We start from the raw sequence: 22,764 nt of genomic DNA, 5'->3' as shown, positions 1-22,764 counted from the left end.
AAACCAGGTGCAAACAACAGTGCTGTACAATTCAAAGCAATGAAAATGGCAGGCCCTGCCTATTTAGATGTCATTTGAAGAGCATTGGGAAGCCCACTGCCCAAAAACCATCTTCCTGACAGCCTCTCAATGATGTCTGAAAGTCTGCAGCTAGAAACTCATTACTTTGAGTCATTGACAAATTGCACTGTTAAAAACAAATATCCCTCCCAGGCTTCATTTCTTTTTTTTTTTTAATCTGGTTACTAGATTGGCAGATCAGAGAATGTGATAGCTATAGCGGGTTGCATTTTATCCAGGCATTGGACAAAGTTTCCCATAATTTTCTTGTAGACGAGATGGCAAAATATAGGCTGGGTGCTCCAGGTGTTTGTTGGGATGAGTCTGTAACTAGTTGAGTAAACTAATGGCTTGGTGTCAGACCAAAAGGGAAGTTCTAGCAGGGAGCCAAAAGGCGCTATTCTTGGTTGTGTCTTGTTCAGCTCATTTATAATTTTGGCTTCCTACAAACAAGAGCTTTTAAAAGGGTCAAAACTGCCTGAGATGGAAGGGACTGCCTTGGTGAGCAGTGAGCACTAGGCACCAAGAGCTTCAAGCCAACGTTGAAGAACCCCTTGCAGAATGATCAGGCAGTGGGGAGGCCCCTTTCTGTCAGTGTAGTGTTATGAATCAATTTTGAAGTCAAATTGATTTTTGAAGTCAAAATTTTGAAGTCAAAAGACCTCAGTTCAAATCCCAGCTTCACCACTTACTAGAAATGTAACCTTGGGCAAAGTGCTTAACCATACTAATGTCAATTTCCACATCTGTAAACTGGGGATCAAAATATCTACCTCTCAGCAAATGCTGTGACAGTGTCAAGTGTAAAAAGCACCTGGCACAATGCTTAACACATTGTAGGTGTTCAATAAACAGCATGTGTTGGACAAAGTATTCCATTCTGTAATTCAGTGACCCGGAATAAGACATATAAATACCGATCAAATCTTCCAATGATTCAAGGTAGGAGGGATTTTGAATGGATCTGGGCAGCCTTGGATGATGCTAAATCCAAACTGACAAGGTGATGGATAATACTTAATATATGTAAATTATTACTTTTAGATTCAACACAAGGCAAAAGAACAAAGTGAGGGAGATTTGGAAAGACACAGGCTTGGGAGCCCTGTTTTACAATTGGGGCATCCCGTATTTCATTTCTTCATTCATTTTTTCTTTGGCTTGATAAACATTTATGGAGCACCATGCCAGATTCTTGGGAAATAACCACAGACAGCTTCTGCCCTCAAGGAGCTCGCAGTCTGGAGAGACAGATGACGTAAAAGATCAATTACAACAAATGTGATTATTTCACTTACATGAGCACGTACTAGACCCAGAAGTAACACAAAGAAAGGAGGTAAAATCACAGAAGGGAAAGGATGAGAGGGAGACCACTTTCTAGAAGATAGGATCCCTAAGTCTCTTTTAAAAAAGGATCACATTGTATTTATGTTTCAAGTAGCCAATTCACATTTCTGGTGCAAAATCGGAAATGTAGAAAAGAATGAGAAACGGGAGGGAGTCTGAAGTTGGCCTCCTACCCCTTTGCCCCAGCCACCCACTTCTCTGCAGAGGCAAATTACTGTTAGTTTCTTGTGTAACTATCTTGACACACTCCAAGCTCAATTTTGAAACTTGAATAAATTTGGCTGGAAGACAAGGGGTCATTCTCGGCAGAACCGTATGTACAAAGGCATGAAAGCTTAATGGGGTGTTCAGTTTGGTATTATTTGGGTAGGAGGACAAGGAAAATATTATAGGAGATAAGACTGGAAGGGTAGGCAGGGCCAGGTTATGAAAGGCTTTATAAAGGCATATAGAGCAGCTTGGACACTACCAGTAAATAGTGGGGAGTCATGCTAAGGCCTGAAGCAGAGGAATGATGTGATCTGATTTGCATTACAGAAAACCAATTCTAGCACCAATATGGAGAGCAGATTAGATGGGGAATAGGCCAGGGAGCCTGGGTGGTTCAGTTTGTTAAGCCTCTGACTCTTGATCTCAGCTCAGGTCATGATCTCATGGTTCGTGAGCTCAAGCCCCACATCAGGCTCTGTGCTGATGGTGCAGAGCCGCTTGGGATTCTGTCTCTCCTCTTTGCCCCTCCCCCACTTGTGTTTTCTCTCTTTCTCAAAATAAATAAATAAACATTAAAAATGTTTGAAAAATAAAGGGGAGTAGGTCAAGAGGCAGGAGACCAGTTGAGAAGCTATTTAAATAGCTTAAAGAAAGGTGATGGAGAGTCTGGACTAGTACTCTGTAGTAACATAAAGAAAAGACACACCAGATACTTAGAAGATAGACTTTAACAACTCTTGGCAACTGGTTGAATGAAGAGTCTTGGGTGACTCCTAAGTTTCAGGTCGGGAAAACTGTGTGGATAAGAGTCTGCATCACCAAAATGGTGGTAGTGGGATGGATGGGGGGAGGCAGATGTGAGTAAGGAAGATGAATTTGTGACAAACTGAGCTTAGTTTTGAGGTACCTGTGGAACATACCATGTCCTATATGTTTAGTCACAATTGAATATTCAGGTTTGAAGCTCATGAGAGAGATCTGAGGCTATAAATATAGATCAGGGAGTGAACAGCAAAGTAGGTAAAACCATGGGGATGGATAAGATGACCCAAGGAAAGGTATAGAATGAGAAGAATCCTGGGAAAGAGCAGCATTGAAGGGGTGGCAGAGGAAGAGTCCAGAAAGGAAAACAGGAAGGAATAACCAAGAGGAACGAGGAGAGTCAGGAGAGGAACAGCATGACCAGAGCCAAAGTGTAGGCACTTTCAAGAGAGGCATGAGGACGGAAGTGGAGTGAGAGCATTCATTTATGTTAAATGCAGCAGAGAGAGCTCCAGGAAAATAAAGACTTAAAATTGTTTGCTGGGTTTGGCAATCAGGATGTCATTGGTTTCCTCAACAAGAGCAGTAAGAGTGGTGTTCTGGGGTCAGAAAAGCCAGACTGTGGGGGAAAGGGCAGGGCTGAGTTTGGAATGGAAGGTGAGGAAATGGAGACACCAAGTGTAGACTGCTGTGTTTGAAAAGCTTCCGTGATCACGGAAGGAAAGAAATAGGGTGAGCACCAGTTGGGAACAGAGTTGAAGAAGAATTTTGCTTGTTTTTTTTTTTTCCTTTGAATGTGAGAAAGTCAAGCATATCTAAATGCCAATGGGAAGCAGCCAGTAAAAAGAGAAAGAGTGGTTGAGGATACAGATGAGAAAAGGGATAACCAATGGAGAAAAGTCTCCAAGGAGATGGGAGAGAACGGGCTCTGAAGCATAAATACATGGCTTAGCCTTGAACTGGACAAGCTAGGCCTATTCCTCCAAGGCAAAAAAAAAGGAAAAAGAAAAAGAAAAAAAAGAAAAAAGTAGAAAGAAAAGAAAGAAAAAAGAGAAGGAGATTAGGATGTGTAAGGAAGCAACTATATGGCAGGGTGGGGTCAGGGCAGGAAAATAAAAGTGAGCATCTGATGGCTTTGATTTGCATAATGAAATAAGTGGTGAGGTCCTCTGCTGAAAATAAAGTAGATCATGGGAATTGGTTGGTGAAGTGGATTGGAGGTGAAAATGATTGAAAGGATGAAGCTTGGGGGCACCTGGCTGGCTCAGTCCATAGAGCATGCAGCTCTTGATCTTGGGATTGTGGGTTTGAGCCCCACATTGGGTGTAGAGATTGCTTAAATAAGTAAACTTTAAAAAACAAAAAAGGAAGAAAGGATGAAGCTTTAGATGAGTCATTAAAGTCACTCAGGATGGTAACCAGAGTTGGGGAGACAATAAGTGAGGTGCTGAGGTCGTCAATAAGTGAGAGACCTGGAGGGTGGTAGACAACAGGAAGAAGTATTGGAAGAGGTTAGCTATATGCCGTCTCCTGGCCCGATGGGGTAAGAGAGAACAGAGACCCTCTACCACTGAACCTTTGGAGAGGTTGCTTAGTAGATGTTAGGTACTGTATCTGACCCAAGGTAGATGCTCAATATATGTGAAAAGATTACTTTTTTTTTAATGTTTACTTATTTTTGAGAGAGAGAGAGAGAGAGAGGCAGAGTGCGAGTGTGGGAAGTGGCAGAGAGAGAGGAGACACAGAATCTGAAGCAGGCTCCAGGCTCCAAACTGTCAGCACAGGGCCTGATGTGGGGCTCAAACTCATGAATTGCGAGGTCATGACCTGAGCTGAAGTCAGACGCTTAATGCACTGAGCCACCCAGGTGCCCCAAGATGACTTTTTTTTTAAGCCAACATAATCGTAAAATTGTATTAGAAGGTCACAGGAAGGAACGGTCCAAATGTACTCAGCACCAATGAGTATGGAGCGGTATATCCATTTCTAGGTGCCTTATTTTAAGGTGCATCTAGATAGGGGTCAAGAAACTACTGAGGACTGATTAGGAACTGGGCTAAGAGATGGTTAAAAGAAAATATGACAGCCATCATGAAACATTTGAAGGATTCTTTCTGCTCCATATGGTAAAAGTAAAATTAATGGATAGAAGTTACAAAGGAAAGATTGCAAGTCCTTTTCAGTACAGCTTTTCATTTATCCAATCATGAAATGTGAACTTATCTAGTGTACTCAAGTGGAGGCTGGACAAACACTACCTAAAAGGGGAATTAGAAAGGACACACAGAGAGAGAAGATGGAAAAGCAATCCAGTCATTGTGCACCACCAATCATCAAGTTGATTTGTAGACACTGTGAAAGACTATTTCCAACTTTAAAAAGGAGTGCTTGGCTAGAACAGAAGGCTCTCCCTGACTTTTGCTATGGGGGAAGAATGAGTCAGAGACTCTAAAAATAGAAGAAAAATTTGAAGAATGGCTCAAAAGGATCATGATCAAAATCCTGGGGGGAGGGAAGAGAGACAGTGGCAAGGTAGGGCAAATAAGCTTCCAGGAAATAAATTTTACTGGCCTTTTGGAATTGGCGGGAAGACTCTGTGAAGAGCCTTTCCAATGGATGCCTTAGACTAATGCTTGGTATTATTTCAACTCTGCCAAAAAAATAAGCCAGGTTGTTTCTGGCTGCAAATGAAGGCAGCAACTCTGAGAAAGGAAATTAGAAAGAACTGGGACAGTAGTGTTACACGCTTTACCTTTATAAAGCCTGTTCCTAGTGGTAGAAAGATAGCTGGGAGCAGCTGTTGAGACCTGGAACCCCATGGCCAGAGATCTAGCCGGTGCCAAGAGAAACTAATGCCTGATTAAGGCTGCTTAGAGCTCAGAGTGGCAGAAGATGCTCATATGTCTTTAACACCTGGATTTAAAAGAGCAGGTGGGCATAAGCTGAAACAGACAGGCAGACCCGAAGCAGAGACAGTGGCCTGGGACAGCCTACAGGAGAAAAGAGAATAATAAAGTGACTGTTCAGTGTACAAGCTGATCCTGATTAAATTAAGAACGGGGTAATGGGGTACCTGGCTGGCTTAGTCAGTGAAGTGATGGACTTAGGCTCAGGTCATGCTCTCATGTTTTGTGAGTTCGAGCCCCGCGTCCAGCTCTGTGCTGACAGCTCAGAGCCTGGAGCCTGCTTCAGATTCTCTCTCTCTCTCTCTCTCTCTCTCTCTCTCTCTCTCTCCACCCCCCTCAAAAATAAATAAACATTGAAAAAATTTAAGAACAGGATGTTAACGATGTCTGATTTTTTTGTTTATCATTTATGCTATAGGGCCTTGCTATTCAAAGTGTTGCCCTGGACCAACAGGAGCAGGGGCACCCAGGAGCCTGTTAGGAAAGCAGGAATCTCAGGCCCCTCCCCAGACCTGCTGAAGAATAATCTGCACTGCTGGCATCAGGTAATTTATATGCACAGTACAGTTTGAGAAGCACTTCTGTATCTGGGGTTCTTCATTGAGCTTCTCCCTAGCTAAAACCTTTCCCTTCCTCCATCCTTTCCTCCCTCCCTTCACCTCTCTTGACTTCTTCGTTCTTCATTTCCTATATGAGCTAACAAACAACTCTAATCATGGCTGATAGCCCTAGGAGTAATGCTCATAACGTACCTCCTGACAAGGGAAAGAAAAGGGTGGCTGGGTACACACCGTAAAAGCATGGGGTTGGGGAATGGGAAACCTCTGGCTTTCTTTTCAATTGTACCTAATAACCTTCGTCAAGTTCACTGACCTTTCTGAAACCCAGTCTCCTGGTCTGTAAAATAAAGGTCATTATAGTATTTACTTTAGAGTGCTATTGTGAGGATCAAATGAGGAGCAGGTATGTGAATTGTCACACAGTAGGAGCCCAGTATATGGTAGTTATGATTACTGAAAGCCATCAGTTTTGTTTTTTTTAATAGGCTCCACCTCCAACATGGGGCTCGAACTCAGGATCTTGAGAACAAGAGTTGAATGCTCCCCCAACTGAGCCAGCCAGCCACACCTGAAAGCCATCAGTTTTTTAAAAATGTTTATTTATTTATTTTGAGAGAGAGAGGGCACACAAGTGAGGGAAGGACAGAGGGAGAGAGAGAGAGAGAGAGAGAGAGAGAGAGAGAGAATCCCAAGCAGGTTCTGTGCCACCATGTGGGGCTTGAACTCATGAACTGTGAGACCCGAGCCAAAACCAAGACTGACTCATCCAGGCACCCTGAAAGCCATCAGTTTTGAAGTGAAATTAGAAATAATAAAGAACTAGTGTTGTGACCCTCTGCAACCTTGCAAAGTCGTCAAAAGTCCCCTAGAGAGCCTCCATGAAAGCTTCATCTACCTCATCCAATTCAACTTCCTTGACTCCAGCTCCAGCCAGCAATAAGGCTAAAGCATTTCTTATTCCCTTGGATTCTCTTCCTGTTTTAGCTGGATGACCAAGATTTTCTAACTTTTCCTTGAAAATGGCCCACATTTTTTTAATTTTAATGTTTTTTTAATTTACTTTTGAGAGAGAGACAGACAGAGAGACAGAGTGTGAGCGCGGGAGGGGGAAAGAGAGAGGGAGACAGAGGATCTGAAGCAGGCTCCAGGCTCTGTGCTGTCAGAGTGTGCTGGTCTGAAACTGTAACTAATATTAGTTATATTATAACTAATATTATAACTAATATATATAACTAATATATATAACTAATAATATATATTATATATTAGATATATTAGATATATTATATATTATATATATTAATATATATTATATTATATTATATTATATTATATATATATTATACACACTTCTAATATATATAGTGGGATGGCATATATATATATATATATATATATATATATATATAATGGGCTGGTCTGAAACTGTAACTAATATTTATAACATTTTTTTTTCTTTTTTTCTTCTATAGAAAAATGCATGTCTCCTTCCAAACAACCGACTTCGGAATGAACTTTGAGATCTTAGCCCATGTACGAGTTGGAGGCTGCCTTTATGTCCACATATGGAGTGGTGACAAAGGACTAGATAAACCAGGTCCAGAATTCCAGAGGTGGCTGAAACGTAAATGAAAATAGCCCAAGGATTGGAAAGTAGGGCTAAGAGATCAATCTGAGTGCACAGTATCAAGATTCATAAAGCTAATACAGGAAGGGACATACACATTGGGAAGGATATTAAAAACCAGCAGCAACAACAACACAAACCATTTTTCTGCTATATTAGGTCAGGGGTCCCTAATCAGTAGCTTGGGATCTACAAGCAACATGGAAGCCTTACAAGTTATCTCTTCAAGGTAGTCACCTTCCTCCTGCCCTGCTCTCTGTAATGTGCCTGGGTTAGCAGCTCAGAGGGGAAGACAGAAAATAGTGTCCCTGCTCCCCAACCCTCCTCACTCCCACACCCTGACGGGCAGCCCCTAGGTTCATTCAGCTTCCTTCTACCCTTAACCTCCCTCTCGCCAGAGGAGATCAAAGCTTCAGGAAAGTTCAGCACAGTTTTTCCTTACAAAAAGGCAGAGGACTCCTGTATTGAGTGAACGGAGATGACTCCCGAAAACAGGATCATCAGGATGGAGGGGTGGAAAGCTAGTTCACAAAGGACCATGGAAAAAACAAAGGTCTTCTGTGCCTTCTTACTGAAGTCTTTAGTAAGAAGATTGATTATATTCAGGGCACTCTGGGTTAATAGGGTGGCAATCTCTAGCAATCTCTGATACCCACCATTTACAAATGCCCATTAGAGCGGCACCTGTGTGGCTCAGTTGGTTAAGCTGACTCTTGGTTTCAGCTCAGGTCATGATCTCATGGTTTGTGGGTTCAAGCCCCGCATCAGTCTCTGCACTGGTGGAGCAGAGCTTGCTTGGGATTCTCGCTCTCTCCTTCTCTCTGCTCCTCCTTCATTTGTTCTCTCTCTCTCTCTCTCTCTCCCTCTCTCCGTCTCAAAATAAATAAACATTACAAATTCCCATTAGAATACCCGCAAAGCTCTGCAAAAACCCTAAGAGTTGCACTAACTAGGGACCCTGGGAAAAAGTGACCGCCAGCTGCTAGTGAGGAAGGAGTTGCTCTTGGCTTTTGTGGGGAGATGTGGTTGGACTGAGGAGCACACTTGCAGCCTATGTACGCTCTACCCTCTGGTCCAGAATAATGAAAGTGTCCCCAAAAGATGGGGAAAGCTTTTGATTCACTTCTACCATCTGTCTTCAGCAATACAGGAGCTGTACTAATCAGAAACCCAGAAACTATCTCTTTAGTATACAAAAAATATTTTCTAAGGCAAACCAGGGGTCTGCTCCACTTCTACCATCAAGCTCCAATAGGTTCTGTATGCTTTTGGAGATTACAACAGGAGCACACTACGTGGCTGGTGATAGTGGCAGTGGTGGTTAGCCAGTGGTTGTTGTGAGGAAAAGAGCTCCGAACATAAGCATACTTGGAGACATCATATCTTAATGTAACAGAACAGGGGCACCTGGGTGGCTCAGTCGGTTAAGCATCCAACTTCAGCTCAGGTTATGATCTCACAGTGGTTCCTGGGTTCAGGCCCCACATCGGGCTCTGTGCTGACAGCTCAGAGCCTGGAGCCTGCTTCAGATTCTGTCTTGCTCTCCCTCTGCCCCTCCTCCACTCGAGCTCTGTCTGTCTGTCCCTCTCTCAAAAACAAAATATTTTTAAATTTTTAAATAAAAAAATAAAGAAAAGGAAATAATGTAACAGGACAAACTCCAGAGTCAAACAACAGAAGATCAGAGACAGAAGATTCCATCTCAATCCAGTAGAATCCCAAAATAATAAAACCACTACCAACAAACAACGCTATAAACTGCCACCATGTACCGTGTACATATTAGATGCCAGGCACTATCTTTAGTACTTTACATGCATTATCTCAATTACTCCTCATAGCGAACACAAGTTGCCATTCAAATCTGTTTGAAAGGGTCAGGTAATAATAAGGTCTAGCTCTTACTATGTGCTAGCCACTAAGTGTTTTATATCCACCATCACATTATGCAAATGCTTACTAGGCACTAGAAAATGGGCTCAGCCCTCGCAATGCATCTTTAAGTCTCAATCCAGACATCACCTCTTCTGGGAAGCCACTCTTCCTCCCTCCCTCTCTCTCTCTCTCTCTCTCTCTCTCTCTCTTTCTCTCACGAGACCTTGAGCTCCAGAAGACAATGCGCTGTGGATATTAGGATGTGATAACATATGACCTCCATGACACAGTTCTGCAAAGAGGGAGGCTAAGTAAGGTAAAAGTTGCTCTTGGCTGGCAGAATTGTGAGTGAATTTGGAGGCTTCTTCACACCATCTCACACCAGCTGTTTTCTAAAATAACCTTGTATTGGGGCACCTGGGGGCTCAGTTGGTTAAGTGTCTGACTCTTTTTATTTATCTATTTTTGAGAGAGAGAGAGAGAGAGCACAAGCAGGGGAGGAGCAGAGAGAGAGGGAGACAGAGGATCCAGAAGTGAGCTCTGCGTTCATAGCAGAGAGCCTGATGCAGATTCCAGCTCATGAACCGTGAGATCATGACCTGAGCCAAAGTCAGATGCTTAACCAGACGCTCATGTCAACTCTTGATTTTGGCTCAGGTCATGATCTCATGGTTTGTGAGTTTGAGCCCCGTATCAGGGCTGTGCTGACAGTGGGGAGCCTGCTTGGGATTCTCTCTCTCTCTCTCTCTCTCTCTCTCCCTCCCTCTCCCTTTCTCTCTGCCTCCCCTGCTTGTGCATGCTTTTGTCTCTCTCTCTCTCTCTCTCTCTCTCTCTCAAAATGAATAAACTTTAAAAAAAGATTTTAAATTACAAAAAATAATCTTGTTACTTTAATAATAAAATTATTTAATTTATATAGTAAAACATACTAATTTTTTGGCACATGATAAAACTAGAAAGTCCCTTGCCTTTACTCCTTTCACCCTCCCTAACCCCACCCCTTCGTTAGAAGTAACCACTGTCAGTACTCCATCTAAAATTCTTCTATAGGGGGGATATATTTTAATTCCACCAAGAGAAATATATGTCAAATCTGAGTAAAGCAAATCCAAGTTGTAATAGAGGGATAGAAAACCAAACTATAGTAAAACCAGTGTTTAAAGAACATCTAAAAAAAACTACAGATTCTTTGAGTACCACGGCCTTATATTACTACTACTACTACTACTACTACTACTACTACTACTATTTTTAAAAAATTATTAAGGGGCACCTGAGTGGTTCAGTCGGTTAAGCATCCGATTTCGGCTCAGGTCATGATCTCGAGGTTCGTGGGTTCAAGCAGGGCTTGAGCCTGCTTCGGATTCTGTGTCTCCCTCTCTCTCTGCCCCTCCCCCACTCACTGTCTGTCTGTCTCTCTCTCAACAATAAATAAAACTGTTAAAAATTTTTAATTATTAAAATGGTAACCATTTCTTGAGCTCTATGTAAAGTGGCCCTCAAATGAGATCAAGACACCTGACACAAGTGCCCATTCACACACCCCTCTATACAAATCCTCCTTGCTCGTATATCTCCATATTCCAACATCGCCCACACACCTCCAATATCCACAGGCAAAGCTCCATGTAGAAGTAAATACACAATCACAGACACAAATATCCTACATATATAGGATCTTATTTTTGTTTCCTTATTAATGCTGTCCCTTTCAAATCAGTTCTTAGTTCATGTTCTCTTAACACTTGCTTATAAATTTGCACCTTGTTCTTTTTGTGTATAAAAAAACTAAAAGGAAGAAGGATGGGACATTGAATTCATCGGGTCCAGCTCCCTATCTGCAGAGGTGTCTATTTGAGACCTAACTATTTAACTTCTACCTGATGATCCTTAAGGACTCTTGAAAATGTCCCCCACGGGCTCATCTCCATATTGTATTTCTTCTTGGTCAAACAACAAATATTTATTGAGCACCAACCATGACCAAGCACTGTGCTAAGAAAGTTTGTAGTTGGGAACATAATAGTTCCTAAACCTGCCTGCCTATAAGAATCACCTAGGGACCTATTAAAATGATAAATCTCTGTTCCCTACCACAAACCTACTGAATCTGAATCTTTGTGGCTGGAGTCTGTAATGGGCTATATTGTCCACCCCCCCCCATCCAATATGTTGAAATCCTAACCCCCAGTACCTCAGAATGTGACTGTATTTGGAGATGGGGGTCTTTAAAGAGGTAATTAAGTTAAAAGGGTTAATGAGGTCATTAAGGTGAATCCTAATCCAATATGACAGATGTCCTTATAAGACAAGGAAATGTGGACAGACGTATACAGAGGAAAGACCATGCGAAGACACAGGGAGAAGATGGCCATGTAGAAGGCAAGGAGAGAGGCCTCAGTGAAAACCAACCCTTACAACACCTTGATCTCAGACTTCTAGCCTCCAGAACTGTGAGAAAATACATTTGTCATTCTCTTCCACTTGTCAGCTGTGTAACCTTGGAAAATTAATTCCATCTCTTTCAGAGTCATAAAACAAGTCTACCTTATAAGCTTACTATGAGGGATAAATGAAAAATTGTTGTAAAGACCCAGAACAGTAGCTTGCATGTAGTAAAGGCTCATTCATGTTAACTATTGTTTTAATATTATAAATGGTTGGTCTAGAACAAAGATTCTTAAAAATTCAGAGGATAAATAAATTTCAATGGAAAATGTCTTTCTTTTCCCCAACCTCTAACTGAAATTTAGATTTCCTTTCATTACAAATAGAAAGAACAGATCACAGTAGGATTAGCAGTACCCGTGACTTCATCACTGGTGGAAATCAGTATTTTGTCACATTACTGTTATTACAGGTGTCTTTAAATACTTTTACACTCATCATTACTTTGAAGTTATCATAGCTGCATCTAGATCTTGTCATTTACTACATTAATAACAAGCACTTATATAACTATATCACAACCTTCTATTTTTAATCTTTTGATAACAACATAACAATATAATTGATTTCCTTTGTAATTCTACATATTTCATCTTATGTATCTGAAAACATTGTTCTAAACTTCACTATACTTTCAAAGGGGTCCTTGGCACAAATAAGATCCCCTGATCCAGGTTTTAAATCCTTGCCAGGCTATAATAATCTACAAATCTGTGATGGACAATTGAGAAAAGTTTCCGGAAGGATAATCTGCTTTCCCCAGTTAAGAAATGTTAACAAAATTGAATTTCAATGGTAGGGAAAAGGGATTGCCTGAAGATCACTGTTTGTGTGCCTTACTTGAACATAGCTGGATTGTAAGGGCTTAGAGGGCAGCTACCTATTCTTTAGATAGACCAGATAATCTCTCTGTGCCTCAGTTTTCCCATCTCTTAAGTGAGGATGATGGTAGGAGCTAATTCGCAGGATTGTGGTGATGAATTAAACTGGATGGTGCCATGTAAAGCACTTAGAACGGTGCCTGACACATGGTAGGTGATCCAAAACTCAGATATTCTAGTATTAATTATTATACCAGATTTGCCAATTTCCTTACAAATAAAAATCTTTTAATATATTAGTAAATCGTTGATTGCACCTTTTTATTTTGAGTGTGTGATCTTCTTTAAACAGCCGTTATGCTTTATAAATGTTTGATAAACCCATCATTAAAAAGTCACCTAATTGTTGGGGTGCCTGGGTGGCTCAGTCGGTTAAGCGTCCAACTATGGATTTCAGCTCAGCTCAGGTTTGTGAGTTCAAGCCCCGTCCACCTCAGGCTCTGCGCTGACAGCGCGGAGCCTGCTTGGGATTCTCTCTCTCTCCCTCTCTCTGTCCCTCCCCCACTCTTTCTCTCTCTCCATCAAAATGAATAAATAAACTTTACAAAAAAGTCACCTAATTGTTAAAGGCACAAGCTTCCAGGTCTGAAAGCTCTGGGTTCAAATTCAAATGCCTAACTTACTACTTATGTAACCTGAGAGCTTCTTTAACTTCCCTAAACCCATTTCATCACTGGAACTACAATACCTATTTCACAGGGTTGTTGTGAGGATTATATGCGATAATATATGTAAAGTGCTTGGCACATAGCAGCGACTTAATAAATGGTATCTATCCTTTTTCTTTATTTTATTTTATTTTATTTTATTTTATTTTATTTTATTTTATTTTAGAGAGAGAGCATGAGAGGAGTGGGGAGGGGCAGAGGGAGGGAGGGAGAGAGAGAGAGAATCTGCTCAGCATGGAGCCCAACTTGGGGCTTGACCCCACAACCTCTGGGATCATGACTGGAGCTGAAATTGAGAGCTGGATGCTCAACCGACTGAGTCACGCATGAGCCCCTATCCTTTTTCTTAACAGTTTCCAAATGCACAGCAGACTTGTGTGTCGAGATCCCCTTCATGTTTCACACAAGTCCCTCTAAGACCTGGTCCCTCATCCTTCCTTTTCCAGCCTCGACTCACACTATTCCATCTCTCATCTTGTTCTCCCACAACACCGACCTGCTTTGTAATTCCCCCCCCCCAACCCGGGCCCCAGCATACACTTTGTCCTCACCACCAGGTCTCTGTTCTCTACTCTCTCCACCTAGATTGCCCTTCCTCCTTCCAGAGCTGACATCTTCTCCACACTCCACAGCACCTGCTCCCACCACACACCAGGCCTCCCTCATCACCACTCATTTGTACTGCTTTTGTCTCTTGACGTATCTGGTTTGTTGGCTAGACCATACCTTCTTTGAGGGCCTGAGCTGTGTCTCATTTACCTCTGAATCTCCACTAACACCATACTTGGCACAGGGCAAGTGCAGAATAAGTGACTCTTGAATGACCCCATCTGAGAAGGAGATGCCCCTTATACTCACTTTCTGCTCCACCCAGAGAGCCACCAGCTCTGTCTTGAAGTGGGGCCCCCTTCTGCTCACTGGGCTTATGCAAGAGCATTTTGCTGCTTGTAGCATCTCCACCCAACACAATATATGTAGGCAAAGCAAGGCTTCACAGAGAGAAGCCAAGGGGGCCCTGCCCAATCAGCCTTCCCTGTGGAGGTATACTATATATCAATACAAGCTGGACTTGTATGCAGACACACAGCAGCTTTCTGAACTCTATCACTGAACTATCTAGATTTTTCTATACCTAGGTTATATTTGCTCCTGATCAGCCTGGATATAGTATGCAAAGCTGCACTGAATTATTAACAACACTGATGAAAGCAAGGAGTACAACAAGGGAAATGTCAAGTGGACAAAATCTTGGGTTTAATGGTGCCAAATGCCAAGAAGGAAATACTTCCACCAGGGCCTTGTCCGAAGGTTATGCACAAAGATAAGAGGACTCAGGCACGTATAGAAGCAAAAGGCCCCATAAGTTCTCAAAACACAACTTAAGTAAACATTTATGGAGCTAATACAGTTTGTTATAATGTTTACCATAAAATAATTACAAACAAGAGGGAAAATCATAACCACTGTAATTAAAAAACAATTCAGTAGGCTATAAGTCTACACAACCATATGAAATTTCATATTCTACTACCTCCTCTGGCCTTTACCCAAGAACATTAAAAAAAAAAAAAGACGAGGAAGAAGAAGAAAAAGGGAAACTATTGCATCTAAAGGATTGCCTTTAGAGAGACCAAACTGAATCCTCAGCAGTCTGTGAGAGTATAGGGACCATGCTCTCAGTTCTACAGGTCTGCTCACTGACCTCCAAATGCCTCTTTCATCTCTGATCTTGGGACCTTGTCGGGAGCTATGGATACAGGTCATTTCTGGTTTTCTGGCCCCTACAGCAGAGAGTACGTCCCTCCCTCCATTTCCTAAAGATGTGGGACCCCATATAAGACCTATAGGGCTGGGGCGCCTGGGACGCTCAGTAGGCTGAGTCTCGCACTGTTGGTTTTCGGCCAGGTCACGATCTCATGATTTCTCACGAGAGTTTGAGTCCTACCTGGGGCTCTGGGCCGACAGACCGGACCCTGCTTGGGATTCTCCCTCTCCCTCCCGCTCTCTCTGCCCCTCCCCCACTCGCGCTGTTTCTCTCTCTCTCTCTCAGGATAAACAAACTTTTAAAAAAGTAATTTAAAAAAAGACCCAGAGGGCATTGGGAACAGGAGTTATTTGGCCTCCCTTTGCTCCTAATCACAGGGCTGATGCTTGTAGCACCTAGAGAGAATTTCAAGTGTATGGAAGCCCGGTCTACAGGGACTGAGGCAAGCGAAGCTCCACCAGAAAGAGGGTGGCTCTGGCCCAGACTGGCGTCCGCGGGTACAGCTTGGTCGTGGGGGGCGGGGGGGCGGGGCTTTTAGTGTAAAGGCTCCGCCTAGTTTTCCCTCCTGTTCTCAGAGCTAATGCCCTGTGGATTCCACTAGGAGGCACCCCTGCCGGCTCCTAAAGCTTGAACTCTGACCGCGAGGCACAGAATGTTGTTCCACGTCTTAAACACATGATGGCGGTATATACTTCTCTATGGCCAGGGCCGCGGGCTTGTGAAAAAAAGCGAGCGGAAGGGGGGTGGGAAGTGCTGACTGAAACTGAAATCCATTGGAGTTCTGTGTGAAAACTGATCATGAATATTTTGAATTTTTGGGGGGAGCCAATAATTAGGGAATCCTCCACATTCGACGTATTCCAATTCTCCAATCCTGAGACACCCTGAAAGTCTACCATTTGCCCACCCAGCACATCCCTACATCCCGCAAGCCTGGGGTATGACCCAAGGAACCAGCCTGCCTTGCTCTCCACGGATTTGACCTTTAACCTTTCCGTGGCCCCAGAATCACATTCTCCTCAGAACTGAGAATGCCACAGCCTGCAGTTTCATTCGACACGGCCCCAGTGCCGGTGAGCGTTCCCTCACCGCAGCTCTTGAAAGGGTGAGGGCAGAAACGAACTAAAGTGGCAGGTGGAGATCAAAAAAGGGTGCGGGGAGTAAGCTTGGAAAAGTAGGGGAAGATACTGAAGTGAGGAGAAAAGAACAGAACTGAGGAGAAAGAGGGGGTGCCGAGGCGACGGACGAGCGGAGAAAACACAACGGGGGAAATGAAGGGGGAAGAAAAAACGAGGAGAGAAAAAGGAATGGGGGAGAAGGGGGGGGGGATAAGGAAATACAGAAACGGAGAAAAATAAGGAAAGAAAGGGGGCAAGAAAGAGAAGGAAGAGGGGGCGGAAATGGGTAAAGAAAGAAAAACGGAAAAGAAAAAAATGAGAGAAAGTGAAGAGAGTGGAGAAAAAGCGCTGAGAGACGGAAAGGCAAATTGAGACGCGAGCCCAGAGAGGGTGAGGGGGCAAGGCAGCGGGAAGCCTGCCGGGGAGCCGGGTATTCCCGGAAGCCCGGGCAGAGATCGCCTCAAATGGGGTTCAGGGAAAAGAGGAGAGAGCCAGTGGGGGAAAGAGGGGAAGAGAAGTGAGAAGAAGGGGACAGAAACCGAGGCGAGTTTGAGCGCGCTTCTGTGAGTGTCCTTCAAAGGCTTTCACTGGGCACTCGGTAGAGCGTGCCTGGCACTTCGGACTCTCTGTGGGGGCAGTCGCACTCTTTGCAGCCCCCACCCACCCCCGCCAGAAACAGGCTTGTTGGGGGCGGTGGTTGAAGGCGGCCACGAGGCGGGCTCGCGGGGAGCGGCGGCGTCTCTCCTGCAGGGGGACCCGTCCTCGGTGGGACGCGGAACGTCTGCCCTCCCGCGGAGCTCTGGAGACCAGAGATCGCTAGTAGATTTCTTAACGGAGGATGCGCCCTGACCCGCGAGAGAGCTCGAGCCCAGGCGCCGGGCGCGCGGACGGGGTGGGGAGAGCCGGGCCCGGCTCCCAGCAGCGCGGGCGAGGGTGCGGGCGGCCGTGTGGGTGCGAGGGTGAGAGGGCCCTAGGGTGCGGGGGGGGGCGGGGGCAGGGGATTGGGGGCAGAAGCCAGCCGGCCGCGGCGGCCGAGGGTTTTCCGCCGCCCCCCAACCCCCCGCCCCGCGGGGTAATTTACATGCTGTCACAGCCCCGTGCTGACTCCTGGGCGTGAGGCTCGCTCACTCGCTCGCCGGCTCACTGGGTCACTCGCTCTCGGCTCCTGCCACAGCTCAGCCGGCACAGCCCAGGGGAGCCCGTGAGCTGGAGAGCCAGCGAGCCGGGGAGGGAGGGAGCGAAGGAGGGAGGGAGCGAGGGCGCGCCCCGGCTCTCCCTCTGCCCTGCCGCCCGCCCTTCCTGCTGCCACAGGTCCGCCGAGCCCCGCTCACACTTTGGAAACTTGGGACTGTGCTAGGGCCGCGGGTGGCACCTAGGGGGAGGGCAGAGGGGGAGGGGAAGAGGAGGAGGAAGAGGAGGAAGAAGAGGAGGAAGTGAGCCCAAGGATCCGCTCAGAGCTGTTTGTCCAGCTGTTTCTATTCGCACCCGGAGCGGCACAGCCAGGAGGGGGCCTAGCCGAGGGTGGCTGGCTTTAGGTGCTAATTTCCAACTCTTCTCGCAGCTTGTGTTTTCCATACACCCTGGAGTCCCCTCAGGCCAGCCCGGCAGGCGCGCACCTGCCAGCCGACCCTGACCTCGCAGGCCAAGCGGCCCCCGAGTCTGAGAAGATGGCCCAGTCCAAGACCGACTGCCGCTCACCTGTCGGTCTCGACTGCTGTAACTGCTGTCTGGACCTGGCCCACAGGAGCGGGCTCCAGAGCGACAGCAGCGGAGAGAACAACAACCCGGGCAGCCCTACCGTGAACAACTTTCGGCAGCTGCAGGAGAAGCTGATCTTCGAGAACCTCAACACCGACAAGCTCAACAGCATAATGCGGCAGGATTCTCTAGAGCCCGTGCTGCGGGACCCCTGCTACCTTATCAACGAGGGCATCTGCAACCGCAACATCGACCAGACCATGCTGTCCATCCTGCTCTTCTTCCACAGGTGGGTGACTGGGCATACAGATGGGCACGCGGGCCAGGCCAGCGCCAGCCTCTGCCGGACCCTCACCTCTGACAGAAGGCGCTACCATGAAGTTCACAAGGGGCGGGGCGATAAGACTTGTCGCTGATGCTACCTGGAGTCCCGTGGGGCTGAGGGGAGGCCCTGCAGGTGGGAGCCTGATCTTGAAAGGTGCCCGCAGGAGACTTTCCCAGGGAAATGCTGCAGTCCAGAGGGTGGACAGAGCCCTAGATAGGTTGGGGGTAACTGGCAGCACCCATCCTCAAATGCATACATTTCCACTGCCACTTTGGAGATTCTGCCGCGGGATGCTCTTGGGATCTGAGTTCTACCCTTCTCAAAATATGCAAACTCAGATTGAAATTGCAAGGGCTTTTAAATTACCAAGTGGCCCTGGCTGACCGCGAGGGTAAGCAAAATGTCAAGACAAATTAAGCCCTCTGCTGGTGTGGGGAGAGGGTGGAGAACAAGAAAAATTAGAGATGTGTGAGAATTTTTTGAGACTCTGGATGGGGGTACCCCCACCTCCTCCATGGATTACAGACTTCAATTTCCAATGATGGGCAAAAGCAGCCCCAGAGAGCATTCTAGGACCAGTGGGTGGATGAACCCATATCTTACCAGGCCTGTGTAGGAGTGTGGGTCATACTTTCTAGAAATCCTGCTGAAGGGCAAGGAAAGAGGGAGAGGGGAGAAACATAATAGGAAGATATAAGGTGGCTTCTGCCCTCCATCCAGTCTGAGACACTCTGGTAAGAGTCAGTCTTTAGCGGGGAGACAACTGAGGCAATTTTGAGTCAGGGGAAGCAGGAAACCCAGCCTTAGGTCTGGTGTTCTTAGAACCATTGGGATGGGACACTAGTGTGTGTGTGTTAGTGCGTGTGTATAGGGGTGGATCTTATTTTCTCAACAACAAAGGTTATATTAAGAGAAAGAGAACCCCGCTGAGATAGACCTGGGTTATGGTACAAATTGTGGCTCTACTTCGGTGTGTGAACCTGGGCAAGTTCCCTGATCACTCTGGCCTCTTAAGGTTCCTTGTAGTTCTGAGATTCCAGGTCATGGGCAGATGGTGTGTTGAGACAAGGTATAAGCGATTTTGAGCATCCACAGAATATTTGAATCATTGGGCGGCTTTTCAGTGAAGCACACATAGGAAATTTTATAAGCAATTAAGATTGGTAGGAACTGCCCTCACTTGATGCTACTAAGGACCAGGTTTGCCTCCTCAGCCCAGAAATTCCAGGAGGGGACAAGCAGGGCTGCTGACTTCGCTAAGCATTATCATAACAAGTTGTATTTCTCAGGCATTTTCCATGCCTTCAATGCACTTTCTCATTTATTGTTTCACATTACGCATCAATTTATCTCATTGTCTCGAAGAAACCAGGCCACATGTGGAACAGGTTTCGAGGGAATCTTCCATTTCTGGCCAAAGATTACTACAAGTGTATTCACACCACGGACAGACTCTGCATCCCTGCGGAGCTAAAGCCCTCCGCTCTGTAGGAAATTGGTGGTGGGGGAGGGGTGGCAGAAACACCTGGAAAGAGGGCCTATAGCATTTGTACTATTTCAACCGGGAGAGAAACTGCCCCAAAATGGCATTGCTGAAGTATAAGAGGGAAAGCTTCCTCAGCTCTGGTTCCTAGGTTCAGGGCCTAAGAGGTCGGACCTATGTGCATGAGGTATGAGGCTGAGAGCTTGAGATCAAAATGTTGGATTGCGCCATACCTTGGGATGCTTTCTGGTTATCTGGGTTTCTTGAATGGAAAAACCTCCTTTGTCACCTACTCCATTGACACCTGTCTGTTGACTCTTGGTTCTTGGCAAAGCCTGGAAATACTATGGGTTGGGGGTATGGGTGGAGGGAGCAGGGCGAATTGTTAAGAAGGTGTACCTGAGTACCCTGCCTCCTGGAATCAGAGCAACTCAGTGTCCCAAACAGCTGAGTAGCAAACCAGCAAGCCCTCTGGCTTAGGTGAGGCTGGGGAGTGACCTGGTCCTGTGGTAATAGCCCTGTAGTTCCAGCAGGACAAAGCATTATCTCATTTTCCTTGACCTTTCCTGGGACCTCAGAAATTGGAGATTCTGAGTTTGGTTTAGCTTTTGCCCAGAATGACATGCTCCTTAGCAGAGTAGGAGACCATTATTGTCAGTCATGGGACTTCTCCCGTATCTGAGCTGGCCAGCCTTCTCCAAAGTGAAAATTTTGTCTTTTCTTACTTCATTTATTCCAGGGTTTCTGTCTTCAAAACTCAGCCATACTTTTTACTTCTGTTCCATTTAATGATTTAATGTTTCAAGTGCCATCATTTTTACTTCTATTCCATTTAATGATTTGATATCTCAAATTCCTGCTTGGGTGTCCTTTTTCTTTTAATTTGTCTACTTTCAAGCCTGCCTCTTCTCCTGGGAGAGAGACTCTCCTGTCTCTTCTGCAGCCTACTCTCCTGCTGCAAGGGCCCCTATATTCTAGGGAGGAAGGGCAGGGTACATTCTTCATTTCTATCTGGTTTGTCTGCTTTGATCTGTCCCTGGCTCCTGGGCTTAGCTCTTGGTGTCCTTGGAACACGAGGGTGTAAGCAATATGAGGGCAGGGATGCGTTTTACACTCACTTGGTTTTCCCTTGGCTTCCTGTTATACAGCCAGTGCCCATAACCGTTGTGTTGTTATGTTGCTGTTGTTTTTTTGTCAGATGACTGCTTAATTATTGGTGTGGTCTTATGTAAAGATTTTACAATTTTAACCTAGTCTTTGGAAAAATACTTACTAATATTTAAGTGGGATTTCTGTTGTTGTTTGAGCCACATGCATTAACTCTCATAGCCTGGTAGTTCCAGTGGACCGTGCTGTGTATATACCTACGAATGAGTGGTAACAGGCATGCAGCTTATTGGTATGTGAAGTTGCCTCTAAAATATTGGGGGGGAGGGTGCCTGGATGGCTCAGTTGGTTAAGTATCTGACTGAATTTCAACTCAGGTCATGATCTCATGGTACGTGAGTTTGAGCGCCGGGTCAGGCTCTGTGCTGGCAGAGCAGAGCCTGCTTGGGATTCTCTGTCTCCCTCTCTCTCTGCCCCTCCCTGACTCGTGCTGTCTCTGTCTCTCTCAAGATAAATAAACAAACTTGAAAAAAATATTGAGTGAGGGAAGATGTGTTTTAAATACCATCCCTTCAATCTTGTGTTAGGTAACTAACAATTATAATAGATTAATAGCTAACATTGATGGAGCGTTTACAACAATATATACTAATCTCATTTGATACTTACACCAACCCAATGAAATGGGTACTGTTATCACCCTTCTTGATTTTTAATAAAGGAAATTGAGGCTTGGGAAAATTAAGTAACTTGCCTGATGCCTCACAACAAAGAGCAAAGCCAAAACTCCACCTAAGATCAATCAGACACTAAAGAATTGTCTGCAAAGAAAGAATTGTTAAGCAGAGGTAAATATTAGCCCAGAAACTAATCAAGTGGTTAAAGTGTCCTTACTAGGTAGGGTGACAAACCCTCCAATGTGAGGAAACAAGACTTTCAACGCTCAAACTGGGATAGTCCCAGGGAAACTGGGATGGTCGGTCACCCTTTTATTAAGGGACTCTGCCTTACCATTTGAATATGCTTCTAAGACTGGAGAACTAAGGAGGCAGATAGAACATACTGGATAAGCAGCTAAAATTTCCAATTTAAATATAGCCTATGAGGGACGCCTGGCTGGCTCAATCCATAGAGGTGACTCTTGATCTCAGGGTTATGCATTCAAGCCTTACGTTGTTGGGTGTGGAGCCTACTTTAAAAAAATGTAAGTAAAAAAAAATGTAAATAGGGGCGCCTGGGTGGCTCAGTAAGTTGAGCATCTGACTTCGGCTCGGGTCATGATCTCACAGTTCATGAGTTCAAGTCCCGAGTTGGGCTCTGTGCTGACAGTTTGGAGCCTGAACCTGCTTAGGATTCTGTGTCTCCCTCTCTCTTTGCCCCTCCCCTGCTCATACTCTGTGTGTGTGTGTCTCTCTGTCTCAAAAATAAATAAACATTAAAAAAAATTGTAAATAAAACAAAATAAAATAAATGTAGCCTATGAAAAAAACCTTGCAAAGTTGAAATTCAAGGTGCCTTAACTGATTGGTAAGGTGTGGCAAGCTGGTGTGAGAGCTTTTGCCATAGTCTGTTATTGCTGTTGTTATAACCTGAAATATTATTTCTAAGAATTTATTCAAAACTTCTTAATCAGCTGTTCTGCCTTTGGTCCCCAAGCACACTTGCCCAGTGTGGTCTGAGACACTCTGAATCTGAGTTTGCTTCCATCTCTAAAAGTCCTAGGAGTCTACCTTTAAGCTTCTACCTGGCAACAACTAGTTCCCACACTCAGATGCTTAGAAAGTAATAAAGAGCAAAAATTTTGAATGGCTTTGTGTGTGCTAATTCATTTCACTTTCCCTATTGAGTTGATATATAGCAGTAAGGGGAAAGATGGAGATTCAGAGAGCAGGTTTTCAAGAAAAATTTGCATAAAAATTAT

General features: G+C 44.9%; 1 protein-coding gene across 2 annotated transcripts in view; it reads left to right on the top strand.

Annotated features, from left to right (window-relative positions):
- Positions 1-16,691: 16,691 nt before the first annotated feature.
- The window catches only part of TSC22D3 (TSC22 domain family member 3), a 62,428-nt gene continuing 56,355 nt past the window's right edge, over positions 16,692-22,764 (top strand). The window contains exons 1-2 of one of the 2 annotated variants that reach the window (XM_053201519.1): positions 16,692-16,793; positions 17,792-18,217. In XM_053201519.1, the coding sequence (XP_053057494.1) occupies positions 17,898-18,217 (320 nt within the window). In that variant the 5' untranslated portion in view covers positions 16,692-16,793; positions 17,792-17,897. Of the gene's footprint in view, positions 16,794-17,309; positions 17,542-17,791; positions 18,218-22,764 lie in introns of those variants that run through there. The other variant, XM_027054992.2, reaches the window with a different exon arrangement.

The sequence above is a fragment of the Acinonyx jubatus genome, chromosome X (assembly GCF_027475565.1).
Source record: "Acinonyx jubatus isolate Ajub_Pintada_27869175 chromosome X, VMU_Ajub_asm_v1.0, whole genome shotgun sequence".
NCBI classification, from domain to species: domain Eukaryota; kingdom Metazoa; phylum Chordata; class Mammalia; order Carnivora; family Felidae; genus Acinonyx; species Acinonyx jubatus.
Note: the sequence above shows the minus strand (reverse complement) of the source record. Positions and strands in the feature narration are given on the sequence as shown.